Source organism: Rhincodon typus, chromosome 16 (assembly GCF_021869965.1).
Source record: "Rhincodon typus isolate 14 chromosome 16, sRhiTyp1.1, whole genome shotgun sequence".
NCBI lineage: Eukaryota > Metazoa > Chordata > Chondrichthyes > Orectolobiformes > Rhincodontidae > Rhincodon > Rhincodon typus.
The window spans coordinates 29,732,793-29,753,964 of NC_063347.1; the positions used below are offsets into that span (position 1 = coordinate 29,732,793).

At 40.8% G+C, this 21,172-nt stretch overlaps 1 protein-coding gene across 1 annotated transcript in view; it reads right to left on the bottom strand.

Annotated features, from left to right (window-relative positions):
- dnah12 (dynein, axonemal, heavy chain 12) overlaps positions 1-21,172 on the bottom strand; it is a 265,038-nt gene that overhangs the window by 156,355 nt on the left and 87,511 nt on the right. Inside the window, exons 21-25 of the mRNA XM_048606726.1 lie at positions 9,851-10,007; positions 8,948-9,120; positions 4,604-4,756; positions 2,482-2,721; positions 514-759 (exon numbers count right to left, since the gene is read on the bottom strand). Of these exons, the coding sequence (XP_048462683.1) occupies positions 514-759; positions 2,482-2,721; positions 4,604-4,756; positions 8,948-9,120; positions 9,851-10,007 (969 nt within the window). The remainder of the gene's footprint in view (positions 1-513; positions 760-2,481; positions 2,722-4,603; positions 4,757-8,947; positions 9,121-9,850; positions 10,008-21,172) is intronic.

Sequence of the window (21,172 nt, forward strand, 5' to 3'; positions counted from 1 at the left end):
CCTCAATTGCGATAGTGGAATTTCTCTGCCTAATATGAGCAGAGTTTTCAGAACAGATGTTCGGATGTGGACTGGCCTGAATTCTCTTCAGTGAGATAAAAGTTCTTAATATAATAAGTTATTTTCTCAGCTTTGTAGCTGTGGAGCATCATTGAGAGAGAAAGGCCTCCAGAGTTGTATAATTTAAACAATGTTGAATTAACACAGACTGGAGGAATATTCACCCTACTGTCTGTCCTCTAAAATTGTTCATGACGAGCCACATCTGCTTCACAGCTTTCAAGAAAAAAATTGTTGTGTGGTTCTTACTGGATTTTGATAGTGATTTATGTATTGATAAGATTTATCTCAAATAAATGTATATATTCCCACTTAACCTTGTATTTTGTTTCTCTCTTTAGATGTTACCTGGTTTAGTGATGGGTTTCCAGCATTTTAAATGATTTGATTTCAAATTGTCAACATCTACACTATTTTGTTCATTATCTTAAATGTATGCTTTTCACAACTTACCAGAACATCTTCATTCTCTGTAGGGAACTTCAGCTTCAGGTTGCCAGCTGCTACTAAAACAGCTTTCACGGCACGCATGCCATAATCGTAGTGAAATTGTGATGAAAGTTGTTCTGAACATAACCTATAGGTCATCACTATTTTAACAGACAATGGTTTGGCATTGAGGAAGCCATATGAGTAGAGAGAGATTTCAGCTATCAATGCATAGTTAGGGACCATCATAGCTACGGTCCGAAATAGAACCTGAAAGAAACATTGACATTTTGGGTTTGGCTATCATCTGTTACTATTTAATCTCCTTCCAATACCGTTACAAACAATATATTCATAAACTCTCCCAATGTAAACACATTTCTATTCACCTCCAAATTTATCTTTCTCAGACTTTTTTTAAAAACATATCACATAGCTAAAGAAATACTCACAAGTTATGAACAAACAATATTAAACAGCATAGGGCATTACAATTTCTGCTAAAATATTTTGGAATTTTTGGAGGTCCTGGGGAAATCCCCCCCCCCACCAGCTTGAAAGATTTTTTTAATTTGGGCAGTTCTGCAGAAGTCTTGGCTATATCTGGATGTGTAAAGCAGCTGATTGTTTAGACTTGTTAAAAATAGGTTACCTTGGTGTAAGAAGTCTAGTAAAATTTTCACAGCAGAAATGGGTGGCATGGTGGCTTAGAGGGTAGCACTTCTACCTCACAGTGCCAGGGACCTGGGTTCAATTCCAAACTCAGGTGACTATTTCTGTGGAGTTTGCACATTCTCCTTGTGTCTGCGTAGGTTTCCTCCCACAGTCCAAAAATGTGTGGGTTAGGTGGACTGGCCATGCTAAATTGCCCATAGTGTCCAGGGATGTGTAAGTTAGGTCAATTAGCCAAGGGGGTTGCAGGGGTAGGGTAGGGGGTAAGTTTGGGTGGGATGCTCTTCAGAGAGCTGGTGTGGACTTGTCGGGCTGAATGGCCTGTCCCCACAATGTAGGGATTCTATGAAATGACTGGTTAAAACTCTGAAGGGATTATTTATGACTGAGAAAAATTTATCATCATAGAATCCCTACAGTGTGGAAACAGGTCCTTTGGCCCAACAAGTCCACACCAGCTCTCAGACCCATCCACCTAATCTACACATCCCTGAACACTACAGGCAATTTAGCATCTTTGGACTGTGGGAGGAAACCCACGCAGACATAGGGAGAATGTGCAAACTCCACACAGACAGGCACCTGAGGCTGGAATCAAACCCGTGTCCCTGGCGCTATGAGGCAGCAGTGCTAACCACTGAGCCACCATGCTGCCCTTATACTCAGTCATATCTTGAATCAAGAAGCTATCAGATTCTCACAGCAGCAAACTGAAGCCACAGCTAAGTGAAACACTATGTGGGATAGAGAAGGGACTTCTTGCTGATGTTTGAGTAATGTAACGGATGCTGTTGGCAGTAATAGGATTGTATTTTTATCACGTACTTTGGAATCTTTAAATGTTTGTTTGACATAAATTGTTTGGTCTATAATCAAAAGAAATGAAAGTGAAATAGAAGTGAACTTTTGTTTCATTGCTAAACCTAAATCTGCAGCATTGCATGTTTGTGTTTCAGTGAAAGACCACCTCATTAAAACCAATAAAACAAAATAACATTTATCAAGCAAAATTTCAGTCTGGGATTTGACTTGTCCAGTAATAACTTCAGCCAAGATTGTAACAGCAGCTATCTTGATACAACTTAAACTGAGCTAATTTTCCAACTCCAACTTGCCTACATACAATAACTCAGTTAAGGATTAGTCTATTCCTTGCACATTTCAATCATGGCCACTCTCAAAAACTCATGCTCACCAACCAGATTATGCTACAAGCAGATCCATGGTTGAGCTAGAGTGTTCAATTAAATGGTATCCAGAAATAATAAATGAACCAGCAACAAACCCACAAGTACAGCATCCAAACAAAATAATGAATACCTTAAGATTGTCAGGTAATTCAGAGCGTCCTGCATATCCTGGATTCATGGTAATAGCAACAAAACAGTTTGGATTCAGTCGTAGCTCAGTTCCCTCAAACAGAAAAACCTCAAGATTGTTTTGGATTGCTCTTTGGATGCAAAGAATTTGCTGAGCTACTACAGATAATACTTCCAGCTCAATACGATTAAATTCATCGAAACATGCCCAGGCACCTGAGGAGGCCAATCCTTTAAAAAACTGAAGGGAACAAAATAAACTTGTCAAAGCTATTTTATTTTGTCATATTTATATTATTTTGTCAGGAATACTGCAAAGTTGAAGTGTGTTAAGTACTTAGAGTCATAGATTCATAGAGCTGTACAGTATGTAAACAGATTCTATTGTCCAACTCGTCCATGCCAACCAGATATCCTAAATTAATCTAGTCCATTTGCCAGTATTTGGCCCATATCTCTCTAAACCCTTCCTATTCATATACCCATCCAGATGCCTTTTAAAAGTTGTAATTGCACCAGCCTCCACCACTTCCTCCAGCAGCTCATTCCATATACACAACACCCTCTGCGTGAAAAAGTTGCCCCTTATGTCCCTTTTAAATCTTTCCCCTCTCACCTTAAACCTATGCCTTCTAGTTTTGGACTCCTGCACCTCAGGAAAAAGACCTTGGCTTTTCACTCTATCCATCCCCTTTGTGATTTTATAAATCTCTCTTAGGTCACCCATCAGCCTCTGCGTTCCAGGAAAATAGCCCCAGCCTGTTCAGCCTCTCCCTTTAGCTCAAACTCTCCAAACCTGGCAACATCCTTGTAAATCTTTTCTGAATCCTTTCAAGTTTCACAACATCTTTCCTATAACAGGGAGGCTAGAACTGAATGCAGTATTCCAAAAGTGGCCTAACCAATGTCCTGTATGGCTGCAACATGACTTCCCAACTCCAATACCCAATGCATTGGCCAATAAAGGCAAGCATACCAAACGCCTTCTTCACAATCCTGTCTACCTTGGTTAAGTTAAATGAAAAAGGAAATAATCATCTGTGGTGAGTCCAGTTGAGTTTCTCGTCAATGGTAACCCAAACGGTGTCAATAGTGGAGTGTTTCAAAGATAGTACCACCATTGAATTATCGGTGAACATCCCCACTTCTGATCTTATGTTGGAGGAAGTAGCTGAAGATGTTTGGGCCTAGTACACTACCCCGAGGAACTCCTACAGAGATGTCCTGGCGCTGAAATGACTCACTTCCAATAGCCATAACCACCCTCCTATGTGCCAAGTATAAGTTTGCTGCCTGATACCCACTGATTCCAGTTTTGCAAGGGCTCCTTATTGCCTCATTTAGTCAAATATGACCTTGATGTCAAGGGCTATCACTTTCAGCTCACCACTGGAATTCAGCTCTTTTTTGAAAGAGTTTGAGCCAATTGTAATGGGGTCAGGAGCTGATAGTGACAGCTGACATTGTTGCACTCTCACTCCAGGTCAGAAAAGTAAGGTAAAAATCATAGTTCAGAGGTTTGAGCATGATCAACTCTAATATTCCAATTCAGAACTAACAGAGTACTGGACTCTTAGGCATGCCATCCTGTAGATAAAAATATTACACCAATGTTCTGCAAGGTTTCACAGAACATTTGCGATCTCATAATATTGTTTAAAGAAGAACTATTAGCTTAATGTGCTGATCAATATTCTCTTAGCCAAAATAAAGACAAACAAACTAATTCACCTCTTCGCAAACATGTGCAATAAAACAATACCATAAGTGGCAATATTTAGTTTCATGCCAACAGGCATTACACTTCAAAGTAATTGTATATGAAATGTTTTACAGACTCTTGTGGTGCAGCAGTAATATCCCCAGCTATGGACCAAGACGCATGGGATCAAGTTCCACCTTGCTTCTGATGTTGTCAATTACATCCCTGAACAGGTTAATTGGGAAAAACCTATATAAAGTGGTTTAGAATATTTCTAAGTTAAATAAAACAAGACTTTATTTCACTCACAAGTGAAGCTTTGACAGCAGTTTGGGCTTCCCAACCACAGTTCGATAATCTAACACTTTAATTTCAATGAGCTTCAACAATATCATGAATAAGTTTCTGAATGACTGATTACCTTTCCCATAGCAATATAGTCCAGTCCATCGGAGCAGTTGAAGACAACACATTGTACAGCAACTGCCTTTGCCAAGTCTTTAACTGATTCTGTTTTTCCTGTCCCTGCTGGGCCTTCAGGAGCACCACCCAAGTTCAGAAAAAAGGCTCCAATCTGTAAAGAAGATAGTAATCTTAACAACATCGCAAAATATGTCTTCAATCTATAAAATGTAAGCTTCTTACTCCACATGCCTTATAAAGAACCTTTATTTTGTGCCATAAATTAATGGATAATTAGTACATGATCACATCCATCCATTATTTTCACACTAAATTACAAAGGTGTTTAAATTATAATCATTAATATGAAGAATTTGCAAGTATCAATGTAGAGAAAATATATTGAAATAATGGATAAACTAAAGTCATCAACAAATGAAGATCAGGTAACACGTAAGCCTCTGCTGGATTAATCGTAACAAGTAGCTTATTTTTATATTCCATCACTACAGCAATATTTATTTTGTTTACAGATTATGTTGGTTACTGTTTTCCTTTGCTTGATAATACTGAATAAATAGACACAAATAGAAAGCTTGGAATGAATTAGAATAATATTATTTAAAAATATAGAAATTCTAAGAATTATTTTGAAGACTATTATGATGTTCTGTGTTGCAGGACTAATTATGGGTGACCCCATTGGTTATGCAATTTATCAGAAGTGAAAGTTCAGGTAAGTGAGTCTGTGACCATAAGCACTTTCAGTTTAGGCTCTATAAAATTAAATTGAAATGGAGAATATTTCAGAGGAAAGTACATTGAGAAAGATAAAATCAAAGATAATCTGTGAGAGTACAAAGAGCAGAGAAATGACAAAAGTAGAAGAGGGAGAGGTTTGTAAAACATGTGGATTGGCCACTGTTACAATACATTAATGCGTAATTTCACATGGAAGTACAAAAGCATGGAAACAAAAACGATATACTACAACGTAATAGATTCAATCTATTATTTAGTTTATGATAAGGTGATTAAAGAAGCTCCTTGCTCTTATGAATCAGATTTTTTGTAATTATTCAGCAATTTGATAGCTGCTAATATAATAGAATCCCTACAGTATGGAAACAGGCCATTCAGCCCGACAAGTACACATTGCCCCTCTGAACAGCATCCCACCCAGACCCTTCCCCCTACCCATAACCCTGTATTTCCCATATTTAATCCACCTAATCTACACACCCCTGGACAATTTAGCATGGCTAATCCACTTAACCAGCACATCTTTGGACTATGGGAGGAAACCTGAGCACCCAGCAGAAACCCACACAGACATGGGGAGAATGTGCAAACTCCACACAGACAGTCGCCAAGGGTAGAATTGAACCCAGGTCCCTGACTCTGTGAGGCAGCAGTGCTAACCACTGAGCCACCGTGCCACCCATTGCTTCTAGGATTGAAAATTCATAAATCACAATTGTAGGTGGTCCTTCAGCGTTGACCTTCCAAAATTTGAGGGGTCAATGCTGAAGGGACAGGAGGGGCCAGCATCATTTTGAACATAACCCCACTACTTCCTTGCCCATGGCCAATGTTTCTTGCCAATTCTGGGGAACCCAACCACAATAATTATAGATGTTTTTTATTCCTTGGTTCAGCCTTGGACCCAGCCAATGAGGTACACAATCCTCCCCGCTAGAAGTTGGTGCATCTTGATTTATTTGACATCCTGTCCTCCATTTATACACCGACTAAGCTAAAGTACAAGGAACTCCAAGAAACAGCTTGTATTTGTTCCCATCCTCAAGCAGCTATTAGATTTGCAAAGTGCAGATACAGTGGGCATGTCAAATTGGGAACTCCCAGAAAAGGTGTGCATCCCATGCAACTGGATCTCTGTATTTCCTATACGTTTGGACAGGCACCCTGAAATTACACAAAGACACTGCATTTTGATTTGTGTCATGCCTTATTGGGTAGCATACAGGAAATCAAACACTGCTGTTCCCAGAGTTGTCACAAAGTTAAAGATTTTTATCAAGTGTACAAAATTCCCCAATTTACTTGTCTTTATAGTCCCAGGTTAACAGCAAGCTTGGACCAGGTTTCTGTACTTAACAAAAATTGCTGTTTATTACAAATAAATAGATTCTTGTTATAGGTAAATACCTATCGACTCTTGACATATAACTCTATGAGTTAAAATGCTAACCCCCTTATAAAACTCCCCGCGCACACATATGCAAATAAAAGTAAAACACTGGTAATATAGGTAGAGGGGAAAACTGGATAAAAAATTCAATGGCAACAAGGTGCAGAGCTGGATGAACACAGCAGGCCAAGCAGCATCATAGGAGCAGAAAGGCTGACGTTTCAGGCCTAGACCCTTCATCAGAAATGGGGGAGGGGAAGGAGGTTCTGAAATAAATAGGGAGAGAGGGGGAGGCGGATAGAAGATGGATAGAGGAGAAGATAGGTGGAGAGGAAACAGACAGGTCGAAGAGGCGGGGATGGAGCCAGTAAAGGTGAGTGTAGGTGGGGAGTTAGGGAGGGGATAGGTCACTCCAGGGAGGACAGACAGGTCAAGGGGGCGGGATGAGGTTAGTCGGTAGGAGATGGGGGTGCGGCTTGAGGTGAGAGGAGAGGATAGGTGGGAGGAAGAACAGGTTAGGGAGGCGGGGACGAGCTGGGCTGGTTTTGGGATGCGGTAGGGGGAGGGGAGATTTTGAAGCTTGTGAAATCCACATTGATACCATTGGGCTGCAGGGTTCCCAAGCGGAATATGAGTTGCTGTTCCTGCAACCTTCGGGTGGCATGTTGTGGCACTGCAGGAGGCCCAGGATGGACATGTTGTCTGAGGAATGGGAGGGGGAGTTGAAATGGTTCGCAACTGGGAGGTGCAGCTGTTTATTGCGAACCGAGCGTAGGTGTTCTGCAAAGCGGTCCCCGAGCCTCCGCATGGTTTCCCCGATGTAGAGGAGGCCACAACGGGTACAGCGGATGCAGTATACCACATTGGCAGATGTGCAGGTAAACATCTGCTTGATGTGGAAAGTCTTCTTGGGACCTGGGATGGGGGTGAGGGAGGAGGTATGGGGGCAGGTGTAGCACTTCCTGCGGTTGCAAGGAAAAGTGCCGGGTGTGGTGGGGCTGGAGGGGAGTGTGGTGTGGAGTCACGGAGAGAGTGGTCCCTCCGGAAAGCAGATAAGGGTGGGGAGGTAATGATGTCTTTGGTGGTGGGGTCGGATTGCAGATGGCGGAAGTGTATGAGGATGATGCGTTGGATCCGGAGGTTGGTGGGGTGGTACGTGAGGACGAGGGGGATTCTTTTTTGGTTGTTATTGTGGGGACGGGGTGTGAGGGATGAGTTGCAGGAAATGTGGGAGGCAATGTTGAGGGTGTTCTCGACCACTGAGGGGGGGAAGTTGCGGTCCTTGAAAAACGAGGACATCTGAGATGTACGGGAGTGGAATGCCTCAGCATGGGAGCAGATGCGGCAGAGACGAAGGAATTGGGAATAGGGGATGGCATTTTTGCAGTTTCCAGATAGTTGGAGATAAGTTCGCCCTGCCCCACTGAACTTATCTCCTGCTCCTGCCCCACCGAACTTATCTCCTGCTCCTGCCCCACCGAACTTATCTCCTGCTCCTGCCCCACCGAACTTATCTCCAACTATCTGGAAAAACTAGTCTGAAAAAATTCAATGGTCCCTGTCAACAGGGTGCGCTGAGATGATTCTTTTGTCTTGCCAGAACTTTGTTCCTTGATCTCTTCTCCAGGTACTTTCATTTGCTTGCAGGGTGTGCAGAATGACTGGTTCACAATTTATAAAATCTCTGACTTTTTGATTAAAAGCAACAGCTTACAGCAACTGCTGAGAAAAAAAAACTTGCTTTCTTCAGGCTTTTGGTGTGTTTTTTAAACTGCAGAGTAAAAGATATCATCTCCCCTATCAGAGGTTCAAAGGCTTCTCTCTATATCGTTTGAACCCACAAGCCACCTGGGAGTCAATAACATAGCTGTTAGCGGGCAAAAGATCTTTGTCGCCTCCAACTTGTCTCCACTCCACAGAAAAATCAGCTACTCACTTCTACCTGAATCTCATTTGACATATCCCCTTGGTGCCAGTTCATCTACAACTAAACTTTGCTCATGGCTGAACAGATAACAGTGTTAATAGCACTTACAAAAAAAAAGTACCCTGCACAATCCTTCATTTTTAAAAACCCTTTTCCCATTTCAGTCCACAAATCAAAAATTACAAGAAACTTAAAAGTTCTTTACACATATTTCATGTTTCTGCCCTAAAAGAGAGAAATTAAATTTACAGAATCAAGTTTGTGGTCTACATTTAAGAACTTACCAAAGTACGGTAGCATCGATCCGTCAATGGAGTAATTACCAAACGTGGTGAGTTACCAAGATATTCATAAGCATATTTTACATCACAGTTGATGATGTGAACACGGACATTCTCATTTTGCCAGTAATACCGAAGTTGAGCAAGCCATTGGAAATCAGTCTCATTTGAGACTCCTGTTTGAAAAAACATTTAAATTTAATCTTATACATAGAACACAGCATAAAATAAAATTTAACAAAAGAAACACTTGCATTTATTTAGAATGTTCATGAACTCAGAACATTTGACGGTAGTTTACAGCTAATGAAGTGCTTTTCAAGTGAGCTTAAATTAAGTGAGGCAATGTGATAATGGCCAACTGAATGCTTGTGTCTTCATTGAGGGATGAGCATTAACCAGGATACAGGGATATGTGAAGAAACTCAGCAGGTCTAGCAGCATCTGGAAGAGTGAAACACAGTTAACATTTTAGAACTGAAGAATAGTCATAACAGACTTGAAACATTAGCTGTGTTTCCCTCTCCACAGATGTTGCATTTTCATTTTTAGTTCAAATTTCTAGCATACACGGTATTTTACTTATTTATTTATCACCAGGGATATCTGATCTATTCTTCTTGGAAATACTCTTATAGTATTTTTTCTTCCACCTTGGATATAAACTGGACTGATATTTAACATCCCATCTAAAAGATGGCAACTCAAGACACTACAGTGCTCCTGTACTGCAATGTCAGCCAAGAATTGTGCACTCAAGTCTCTGGTGTGAAACCTGAACACGCAACCTTCTGGATTCAGAGGCTAAAATGTTACCAAATGACCCATGGCCCATAATCAATGAAATCTATGTTGTCTCAGTGCCATTCACATTTACACAGAAGTTTTAGGGCAATTGCTGTTTACCTTGTTTAATCATGTCTTCAACAACATCCCTGGCATGTACATCAATGGTTACTAAAGCACCAAGTGTAATACGAGTCTGTTTGGAAAGTTTCCCTCTTACCAGCTCCACAATATCATTCAGCTGAGTTTGAAGTTTAGTACAGTATTTTTTCAGCCCCTGAGAAACCATTAAAACAGACGGTTAACATTTTTAAAAGTTAATTGGTGACCTTTGTCCAAATATACAGCACCTAGAACTATGCATCATTTCCTGACAATGTAATGAATTGTATCCTATTTTCAACCATTAGTGCCAATGCTAATGGTGTGTGATATCTTTTCAAACCAGTTATTTTTTTAATTTTGTTTCCTGCCCTTATATTTAGAATTCACCCCTTCACTGTCATATCCACTTTGCATCCAAGCATAATGTATCCAATCTTCATGTTTGAATTTCCCACTTTCCCCACTCAATGGCTGCCCTGATAATCTCCTTGTCATTTTGTGTCCAAAGCCCAGGATCAACCATGGCCTGTGCCTTAGCTGACTTGTAACTAGGAATAGCCCAGCACCAGGACTGATGTATTTACAGCTCCCCCACTGATGCACCAATGATCCCTGGACTAGTTGGACTTGACCTGCAGGAGTGAGTTTGGCTCAAACCCCGGAGTGGAAGGGCATGATCACCAGACACAATTCAAACTAGACGTCTGACTAACCATGGTCAATCCCTGAACTGAGATGCAATGGCATCTCCCTGGCTGAGAACTACTCCTTTTAGACTTTCAGACATGAAGATCTGGTTGAAGAACATGCAGTGTGTTTTCCATGTAATCTGCTGCAGGTGTGGCATGGATGTTGCATGACACCATACACCAACATGCCCACTCCCTGACTATTCAGTACCACAAACTGTGACAATCTTTGGTTTTCTGTCTGTGCTAAGAAGCATGTCAAACCAGAGATTCTGTGAGCCTGTAGGTTCTGTATGATGTGACAACATGCTAAAAAGCAAGACAAGGCAGAATTACTGAGTGCCAAGTAAACACAAGGTGAGTAAATGCTAAGAGAGTAAGCTAAGAGCCCTGAGATGCATCCTGTACAGATGCATGAGGTGCATGTATGTGTGTCTGCATGCAGAGCAACCTGGTAAGAACATTGCAATGTAAGGTGCCCATGAGCTTCAAAGTGTAGTACTCAAGTGCTGACTGTGTAATATACAAGTCTGAGTATGGTCATTATGACTTGTTAAGCTGGAGTTTTGCCAATGCTGACTTCAGTACACAGGGTGGATGTGGTTGCTGCCTGTGGAGCGTGCAATGAGATGTTGGTAAAGGGACATGAGAATGGAGGACCGAGGAACCAAGCGGCAAGTTGCATCTGTCAGGTAACCGCTCTGACTCTCAAGTCAGGAATTGGCGTCATGTAGTTTCTCACTAGTGCATGCGAGAATCCTGAATTGCACATAAATAGGATAAGATTACCTAATGACAGAATGCAAGTGCATGGAAGTAAGGTGCTCATCCCACGCTAGCAACCATAAAACCATAGATGTAGGAGCAGAAGTACACCATGCAGCCCAATGAATCTGCTCCACGATGCAATGAGATTATGACCGATCTGATATTTCTCAATTCAACTTTCCTGCCTTATCCCCGTGGCTCTTGACTGATTAAAAATCAGTGTCAGCCTTGAATATACTTAACAACCCAGCCTTGACAGTCCTCTACATTAAAGAGTCCCACAGGTGACTATGCTCTGAGAAAAAGGAATTTCTCCTCATCTTCATTTTACACGGGCAGTCTTTTAATCTCAAGAAATGCTCACTTATCCTAGATGCTTCCAAAAAAGGAAAAACTTTTAAGTATACTTTGTCAAGAATCTTATATTTTTCAATAAGATTCTTTCTCATTCTTCCACATTTCAATGAGTACTACCCAATCTGCTTAACCTTTTCTCAAAAGAAAATCCCTCCAATTGCAGAAACAACCTCGTGAATCTTCTTTACACTGCCTCTAATGCCAGTACATCTTTCCTTAGACAAGTGATGAATACTGTTCACAGTATTTCAGGTGTAGTCTGACTATTGCTTCATGTAGCAATATCAAGACCTCCATATTCTTAAAATCCATTCCTTTTGAAATAAAGGCTAACAGTCCATTTGCCTTCTTTAATTCCTATGGAACTTGAATGCTAGCTGTTTGTGATTGATGCATTAGGACCTTCAAACCCTTGAGTACTGCAGCTTTCTGCAGCCTTTCTCTATTTCAGCTCTTATTTTTCTTGTCAATTTGCATAACCTCACATTTACCCACATTATATTCCATCTGTCAAGTTTTTGCCCATTCATTTAACCCGTCAATATCTGTCTGAAAACTGTGTGTCATCCTCTTACTTGCCTCCATAACCATTGTGTCATTTGCAAACTTGATGATTGTACCTTCACTTCCATCATCCAAGTCATTATCATATATTGTAAATAATTGTGGCCTGTGGCCCCAGCACTGAGTTCTGTGGCACATCATTAGTTAAAGTTTGAGTCTGAGGTTGAGCTTGAGTTATTGTTGTCACATGTACTGAGATACAGTGAAAAGTCTTGTTGTGCTTGCTATATAGGCAGATCGTACCATACAGAGTGCATCAGGATAGCAAAATACAGTGCAGAATACAGTGTTACAGCTGCAGAGAAAGTCCACAGAGAGCGATCAGAGATAAAATGCCTTCTTTATCCCAACTTTGTCTTAGTTAGCCAATCCTCTATCCATGCTAATGTACTACACCTAATCCAATGGGCTTTTACATAACATGACGTGTGGTACTTTATTGAACGCCTTTTTAGAAACCCAAACACATATCTATTGCACCCTCTTTGCTGATGAGATTCACACATTGCCATCGAAATCTTAAGGGAAAATAGAACATTCTCTTTTCAACGTCAACACCTTTTCATTCTCACCGTAATTCCCATGTTGTTTGCCATTGCTCGTGCTGCTTAACAGATGGGAAAATTTGACTCTTATATATCAGAAATGTCTACTTTTTCAAAAATGTTGTCAGAGACTTCTGGTAACTTCTGTTAAGGCCTAAAACTAACTTACCTTGCTGACTGTATTGCCATTGACAAAGTAACTATGTACCATACTTTTGATGTTTACATTGAGATCTTTCTAAATTGTTCTATAAATGTATACCTTTGTTTTATTTCCCTTTCTGTGATAAACTTGAGTTCTTTATTGAGAATCGTTGCCACATATGAATCTCTTCAGTGACTGATCATCACAGCAACCAAGCTTCAAAAATAAAATTTTTGGTCTATCAATCCAGATTTCACTCTGAGATCTAACTTGTCCACTATTTCCATTAGCTGGGATCATAACAATTTGAAGGCTCTTGGTGGCATAGCCACCAATTGAGTTTATGAGGAATCTGTGAATCTTTCAAAGAAGCTATCACAGGGAGATACTGAATATAAAACAAGGGACATAGTGTGATATTTATTACATTAAATGGAATTTCAAATTTGCTTTAACTGTTGCTAAGATTTTCTGGGTAAAGAAAATATCAGTGAGCTATTCAAAATCTTTGATTCAGGCTAGATTGAGAAAGTTTGTGGATACATTGGTCGTAGAAACAAGTAGGATCTTGTTAGGTTTTGATGCTTAAACAGATTACTAAGCAGTAAAAATAAAAAAGGAAAGAAATCTGAAATGGAGATGTCACACTGGGATGAGTTAAGAATCAATTAAAAATGAAGGAGAACCTTGAGTTAGAGGAAAATGAGAGAGCAAGAGGAACAAAAAAGGTGTGAATTTGAAGAAAAAAATAACAATGAAAATGGATGTGGAATTCATTTAAAAATTGAACTGCAAAGCGATAGTGAAATCAGATAACATGACATCAATAGAGAAAAGCTCAGAATAAAGGAAGAAAGAAAAAAATCAGAGAATCATTCTGATTCCAGTGAAAAATTTGATTTTACTAAAATCTGTGTTTAGTGCCTAAACTTATAGAGGATGCAGTGGAAAGATATTTCACAGTTGAAAAGGTGATTAGGAGGATGAAGCAGCCAAAAGATGTTTGAATCTAACTAGCTCAGAGTATCTTGAAAGGTACAGCCTTGAATACATGTGCCAATTTATCGGAAGAACAATCTGAAAACTATTAAACTCTTAAAAGATCATTCTTATGAGCCTGTCAACTAAAATTCATGCCTGTAAGAGAGAAACCTAACCAGACATTTGTGCAATTTGCAAGAATTTGCATAATGGGATCAGTTATTTTGACTACTGTAAAAAGAAATGTTGAGAACGTGAGGGAAATCATATTTATGCATAGATTCTGAAACAGTATTGGAGTAACCCTTAAGAATTATTTAGATGAGTGTCAAGTCTCAAAGATCTGAGAAACAGTTCTCTGACAGATACCTACAATAACTGCACAGATGCCAGTATCCCGTCACCAAGTCACCCTTTATTTATAGTACATAGACACTGTCCAGCTATCTCAGAGGCAGTCCTTAGATGAGAGGCTTTAAGGCTCCTGTTTATATCTGTCAGCCAGGGATCCCTGATTGGGACTGTTAACTTGGGCCAATCAGGGATCTCATACTCAACAAGATCCACCTGGCCAACCTGGTTCTAATCACTAAATCCCTCCCCGGCTAAGTCCAGGGATGTAGACTGTACCTTTTCTTGTAGTTTCTCCTGGGACCTTTTTGCCCCAGGCCTGGTTCCTCTGATTCGGACACAGGCAGTGTGCACCGAATCAGAGTCTGTCTCTTGCCCATAGAGCATCTTGGGAGAAATTCCTCCTCCTCTTCAGGTGGTAATGGTATCAAGGCTGCATTCATCTTGGACTGATGTTTCTTTGATGCCAGATGGAAGGGGGGAACTCACAGTTTCTGACAGCCTTTCTGGTTGTTCTGAGGGCTCAGTAATGGTTTTCTCCTGCCCCGTTTGTGAGGTAGCAGCTTTCAGGTGATCCAGGTTTGTTCAGGGCACCTCACCTACCCAAACTATGTTATGGGACTTGACCTCACGTCGACCTTGTCTCGTACCCATGCAAAGCCATTTCCATGGTTTTAACACCAGACAGTTTACTTCAGGAGACGCATTCTGTCTCGTTTAGGGGCGGCTTGTGGTCCATTGGCTTTCGTGATACCGTTTCACCACAACACCCAGGTCCAGGAATACCAGGTTTAACCTGGTGCGGACTCCTCTCCCCATTAGCAACTCTTCTGGAGCTAACCCTATAATTAGGTGAGCAGTGGTCCGATAATCAAACATGAAATGGGATAGTTTGGTATTGAGTGAAGCTGTAGCCTATTTCTTTAAGCCTGCCTTCAACGTTTTGACTGCTCTTTCTGCCAGATCATGGACGATAGATGATATTGACCTGTCCGAACATGCCCAATGCCATTCGACTTCAGGAAATACTTGAAATCCCTGCTGGGAAATAATGTCCCATTGTCAATGACCAATACTTCAAGGAGTCTGCATCACAAACGATGATCACAGCTTTTCAATCATCATCGGAGTTTATGAATGAAATCAATGCATGTCCAACCACTTTGAATGGACATCCATAATGACCAAAAACATTGAGCCTATGAAAGGGCTGGCATAGTCAATGTGTAACTGAGTCCAGGGTTTACCCAGCCATTCCCACAAATGTGGGGGAGCTTCTGGTGGTAAGTTTTGTCCTTGATGGTGGGGCAGTGCCCAGAGAGCCAATGCAGCTATGTTGGCATCCAATCCTAGACACTAGACATTGGATCTTGCCAACATTTTCATTTTAGAAACCCTGCATGACTCTGGTGGAGTTCAGCCAGTATCTGGTGGTGACCTTTACTTGGACAATCACTCTTGCTCCCCATAATAATATGCTGTCCTCTAAGGTGATCTGGTCTCACCAGGTCCAGAAAGGTTTCAATTCTGGTTGTGATGGCCCTTTTGTTTCCCCCATCACCATTTTAGATATGCCAGGATGGGATTTACTTGTGTCCATAGTTGGATATTGTCAGCAGTGACCAGAAGGGTGTCCAGAAAGTTTAAAACCAGAATGGACTCTTCCAGAGGAAGCACCACCAGTGGTGTATCTGCCAGTGAGAGGAGGTTCAAGGCAACCACAATTGCCACTTGGCCTCCCAGATGATGTTCCAGCTTATAATTGTACGCATTGAGAATAAAGAGTCTACTGCTGAATTTGACCAGAAGTTATGGGCTGCATGACTTTGTCTTCTTTAAAGAGCCCTAGCAGGAATTTGTGGTCCATTACTATTACAAATTTACATCCATAAAGGTATTAGTGGAACTTTCTAACACCAAGGATGACCGGCAAACATTCCTTCTCTATCTGTGCTTATGTGCGTTCGGCATCAGCCAAAGTCCAGGAAGCATATGGTATCGTGTGTTCCTCTCCATTGGGCCACCAGTGAGCTAACACTACCCCAATATCGTATGGGGAGGCATCGCAAGTCAGCTCCACATTGCACTTCAGATCATAGTGGGCCTACACCTAAGATGATACTAGCTGCTTTTTCACTTCCCTAAAGGCTACCTCACCATTTCCAAGGCTGACCATTTCTCAATAGCAGGTGTAAAGGTGCCAAGATGCAGACCAGGTTACTACTGAATTTTCTGTATTAATTCACCAACCCAAAAAAAACCCTAAGCTCCGGAACAGATGTGGGAGCCAGGGCACCTATGATCACTTTCACTTTATCTTCCAATGGGTATAACCCATTCTGGAAGGCCCGCTCAGACTCTGTAGCCCAAGTAGGTTACTTGGGTGCCTGGAACACACACTTTCTCCCTACTAAGGCGTACGTATGACTGTGAGAAATGTTTAAGCATTATGTCAAGTTTCCCAAGTGCTCTTTATTGGCTTTCCCGGTTAGCACATCATCCAGATAAATGATAATATAGGGTAGAGCTTGCAAAAGGTTCTCCATCAACTGCTGGAAAAGGACACAGGCTAATGATAGCCCAAATGGCAATTTTGTATGTTGGTACAAATCCTTATGGGTATTATTTGTGACATACTTCTGGGACTCCTCATCTAGTCGCAATTGCGGGTTCGAATATCTCATGTCCGGCTTCATGAAAGACAGCACCCCCCCACGCCCACCAGTTTTGCATACAAGTCCACTATGCAAAGGATTGGGTATTTATCCAGTTGCAAGAAGCTGTTCACCATTTGGTAAAAATCTCCACAAAGGTGAATCAACCTTTCAGGCTTACATTCAGTACGGCTAGGGCTGCCCATTCTGCAAACTGTACTGGTTTGACGATTCCTTCGCTCTCCAGCCCCCTGACTGCTGTCTCTACTTTTGCACGAGAGGCAAATGGCACTGGGCAGGCCTTGCAGAATTGTAGGATTTCTTCCTGGTCAACATGTAAGGTGGCCTTGGCTCCTTTGATAGTCCCTTGACGTTCCTGAAAATCTTTTTGAGTATTTAATTAGGACTTTACTCAGGCATCCATTTTCTAATCAAAAAATGTTGAGACAATCAAAGTGAATCATTCTCAACCAATTCTGTCCCATCAAGCTTGGGCTCAAACCTTCAATTACAATCAATGGTAACTGCACCAATTGCTTCTCATAGAAGACTGGAACCAAAGTCATACCCTTAATCTGTAATAGCTCCGCGGTCTACATTCTCAGTTTGGTTGAGGTCTTGCGCAAACTTAAAGGTTGGAGTCCAGTGTGAAATTTGTTAAAGACTGGGTCTGAAACCATTGATACATTTGCACCGATGTCAACCTCCATGAGAACCGAGTGACCATTTAACCAGGCACTTACTTTAATTGTTTCTGATTTGGATGTTGCTAAGCAATTTAATTGTTCCTAACCACATGCAAGTGGACTTTCCAGGGTGTACACTCTACTGGATACTGGCATATGAGTTCTCTTACTGAAGTCAAACCTTATAGGACTCCTTTACTGTCTAGAATCTGCATTCCAGCAGCCACTACAAAGGCTTGCCAGCCCAGATCCTGAAGAGCATTTTAGCCATTTGGCTGAGGCTCGGCTTTATTTTTGGGTTTTGCTGTGGGCTGACATAGGGTCCCTCTGCTCAGGACATGTCCTGCACGAGGCTCTGCAATTGCCTACAGTCATGTTGTGTTCCCCAAGCTCAGTCAGACAAGTGAAAGTGTCCAATTACATTGGAATGCTCTGTCGTTCACATGCTCCACTTGCCGCACTTTCTAATGACAAAGCCAGTTGTAGTGTTTGTTTGAAGTCAAGTTTGGCTTCAGCTTTAGCTTGATTACATTATTAATCCCATATACTAAACAGTCTTTCAGCATCTCATTCAGGATTAACCCAAAATCACACACCTCTGCCAGTCACCTTAACCTCATCAAAAATCCTGATACGGATTCCCTGATTCTTGAACTGCCAAGTAAAACCAATAGCATCTCAGCATTATCGGAGGCTTGGGGTCATAATATTTCTTAACTAAATTTATCAGCCCTTGAAAGGTTTTAGTATCTGGCACCTTTGGGAAAGATAGGCTCCTAATAACCAAAAACGTTGTGGATCCACAAGCAGTCAGAGGAGTTACCTGTTGCTTTTCCTATGTCTCAATGTCATTTGCCCAGAAAAAAAAACACATTCTTTCCATATACCGGGTCAAGTCTTCGACGGCAAGATTGAACAAGTCAAGGTTCCCAAATAAAGGCATGATGTCAGAAATGCTTACCCCAGCTCAAAGTCAACTGTAGTGAGTGAAAGTCAACTGTAGTGAGTGAATTTTCTTCAAGAGCATACTGTTTTCTCTCATCACCACTGAAATAACTGCAGAGAGGCCAGTATCCTTTCACCATGTCACCCTTTATTTACACATGCATAGTACCTGGACTCTGACCAGCGAGTTCACAGCCAGTCCTTGGCGTGAGGAGGCTTTCTAAGACTCCTGCTTATATCTGTCAGCCTCGGCTTCCTGATTGGCCCAAGTTAACACCCCCAATCAGTGATCTCATACTCAAAAAGAACATTCATCTGGTCAAGAATAAAAACAAAGTTGATGGAAAAGCTCAGCAGGTCTGTGAAGGAAAGAACAGAGTTAACGTTTCCGGTCCGGTGACCCTTCCTCAGAACTGGTCAACCTCATTCCAATCACTACACTTATACAGACAGTTACATGTGGGGAAATGACCACATGTGACTCCACAAGAAAATTGGGGGAATAGAAAATCTGGGGATGTTAAATATACAAGTGTTACTAGGGAACAAACAGAAGGACACCAAAATAATAAAAGGGGAAAGGCTAGAACCTAAAAGTGATATTATGGACCAGACCAAAACCCCTCAAAATATATTACGAGGATAGCCCAAACCTGAAGCTTTTCTTATTTTATATGAAAATGTAAGGCTTTGCATTCCAGATGCAATTCAATTGATCAAATTGCTCAACTTTAAGCAAAACACACTTTATTTTTACACTACAGTTAAAATACAGACAAAATAAAAATAAAAGAGTTGGCTTACATGTAACTATTGAAATGCTGAACAAAATAATATATATATCGACTACTACTAATTAACTGCGCGAATGTAGTAACATCACTAATGACCTTCAGAGAAGGAAATCTGCCATCCTTACCTGGTATGGCTGACATGTGACTTAACATGAGCGTGACTCTTAACTGCCCTCTGGGAAATTAGTCTTAGATAAGAAATGCCTGTGGCAACTATATCCCATGAACAAGTGTAAAATGGCTCAGTGATTCCTAGGCAATATATAAACAGATGGTCAGCGTTTACTAGTAGCTTGAGCTTAGAAAAACAGAAATCATCCCAGCATAAGGGCAATAGTGTATTCTGTCAAAGTCTCCAGACTGTGAGAGTTTGGTTTGTGGAAGTTTTCAAACTATGAGAATTAGTAGAAATCTCCACGTTGTCAGAATTGGAAAGAATCATCCACACTAGAGCTGGAAAAGTGTCTTCAGGCCATCAGAGCTGAAAAAAGTCTTAAGCTGGTTCAGCAAGCCATTGAAAAGGGCTGAAAAGTGTCAGCCGAGTACTAGATTAAAGAGTTAAAATAACAGTGCTACTTCACCGGGATTAAGTGAATGGAAAGGACATTGGTGGGAAACTATTTGAAACTCTTTTCACTGTTTAAATTAAGATCTTTCCAAATTGTTTTATAAATGTAGGCCTTTGTTTTATTTCCTTTTCTGGAATAAACTTGAGTTCTTTTGTTAAAAGAACTTCATCTGCTTTTATTGAATATATACAGCAACTGACCACTACAGTAACCAAACAGCAAAATTAAAATTATGACCGATCAAACCAGGTTTCTCTCTGAGGTTTGACTTATCCATCACCTGGGATCATAAGTTCAAGACAGATAAATGTGAGACAGTTTATTTTACTAGGAAAAATTAGGAGATAATCTATTACTTGGAAGGCATGTGCCCAGGTGGGTTAGAGGAATAATAGGATCCCACAGTAGAAATACATCATTCACTCAAAAGTTGCACCATTGGTTAGCAAAGCAAACAAAGCAAAAATAGCAAACAGTAGGTTTTATTTCTAGGTGGTTTGAAAAGTAGCTAAATTATGTAAAGCCTGTATTGAAACTTTTTTGGACCACACAGATTACTGCCTACAGTTTAGGCCACTGTACTATAATGAAAAAATATAGAATCAGGGACCAGACAGGATTTAGAATGATAATGACAGAAATGCATGGGCATACATACCTGGAAATGACAAACAAGCTGGATCATTTTTCTCTTGAGAAAGGAAGGCTGAGGATTTACCTCATAGAGGTATCTAAAGTTAGGTGTGACAGAATAGATATAGAGAGAATATTTCCACTTGTGCGGAAGAACATTACCAGAAGCCATCAAAGTCAGATAATCATGAAGAAATTCAATGGGGCATTTAAAAAAAAGGCTTTTCCCAAGGCATGGTTTCGTTAGCATCCTTCCATCTACAAGAGGTGATTGGTCTCCAGCCTTTGGTGAGGTTGGATGATATCTTCTGCTGCACTTTTCTCTATGGATGAACAAGCCAGTTCTCAATAGGCATCAATTAAGTTGCTGGTAATGTGGGATCATTTCTGCTGACACCTTTTTTGAAGGGTTGGCATCTGCTTTAGAATTTCTGGAACCACGTGGCATTGTGGCAGCCACCTCAAATCCACAGTTTATTATTGATTGCAAGTTAGAGTATCTGACTTGCTGTGATTGATGTTAAGGGCTTTAATGCCACTATTTTGCCAGCATCCTTTAATCAAAGCTTTGGGTCTCTTCCTGATCTGTTGTCATAGACTATCTCCACCTACAGCATACACTTAAGTTGTTGTTAGTAGTGGAATATCCACTTTAA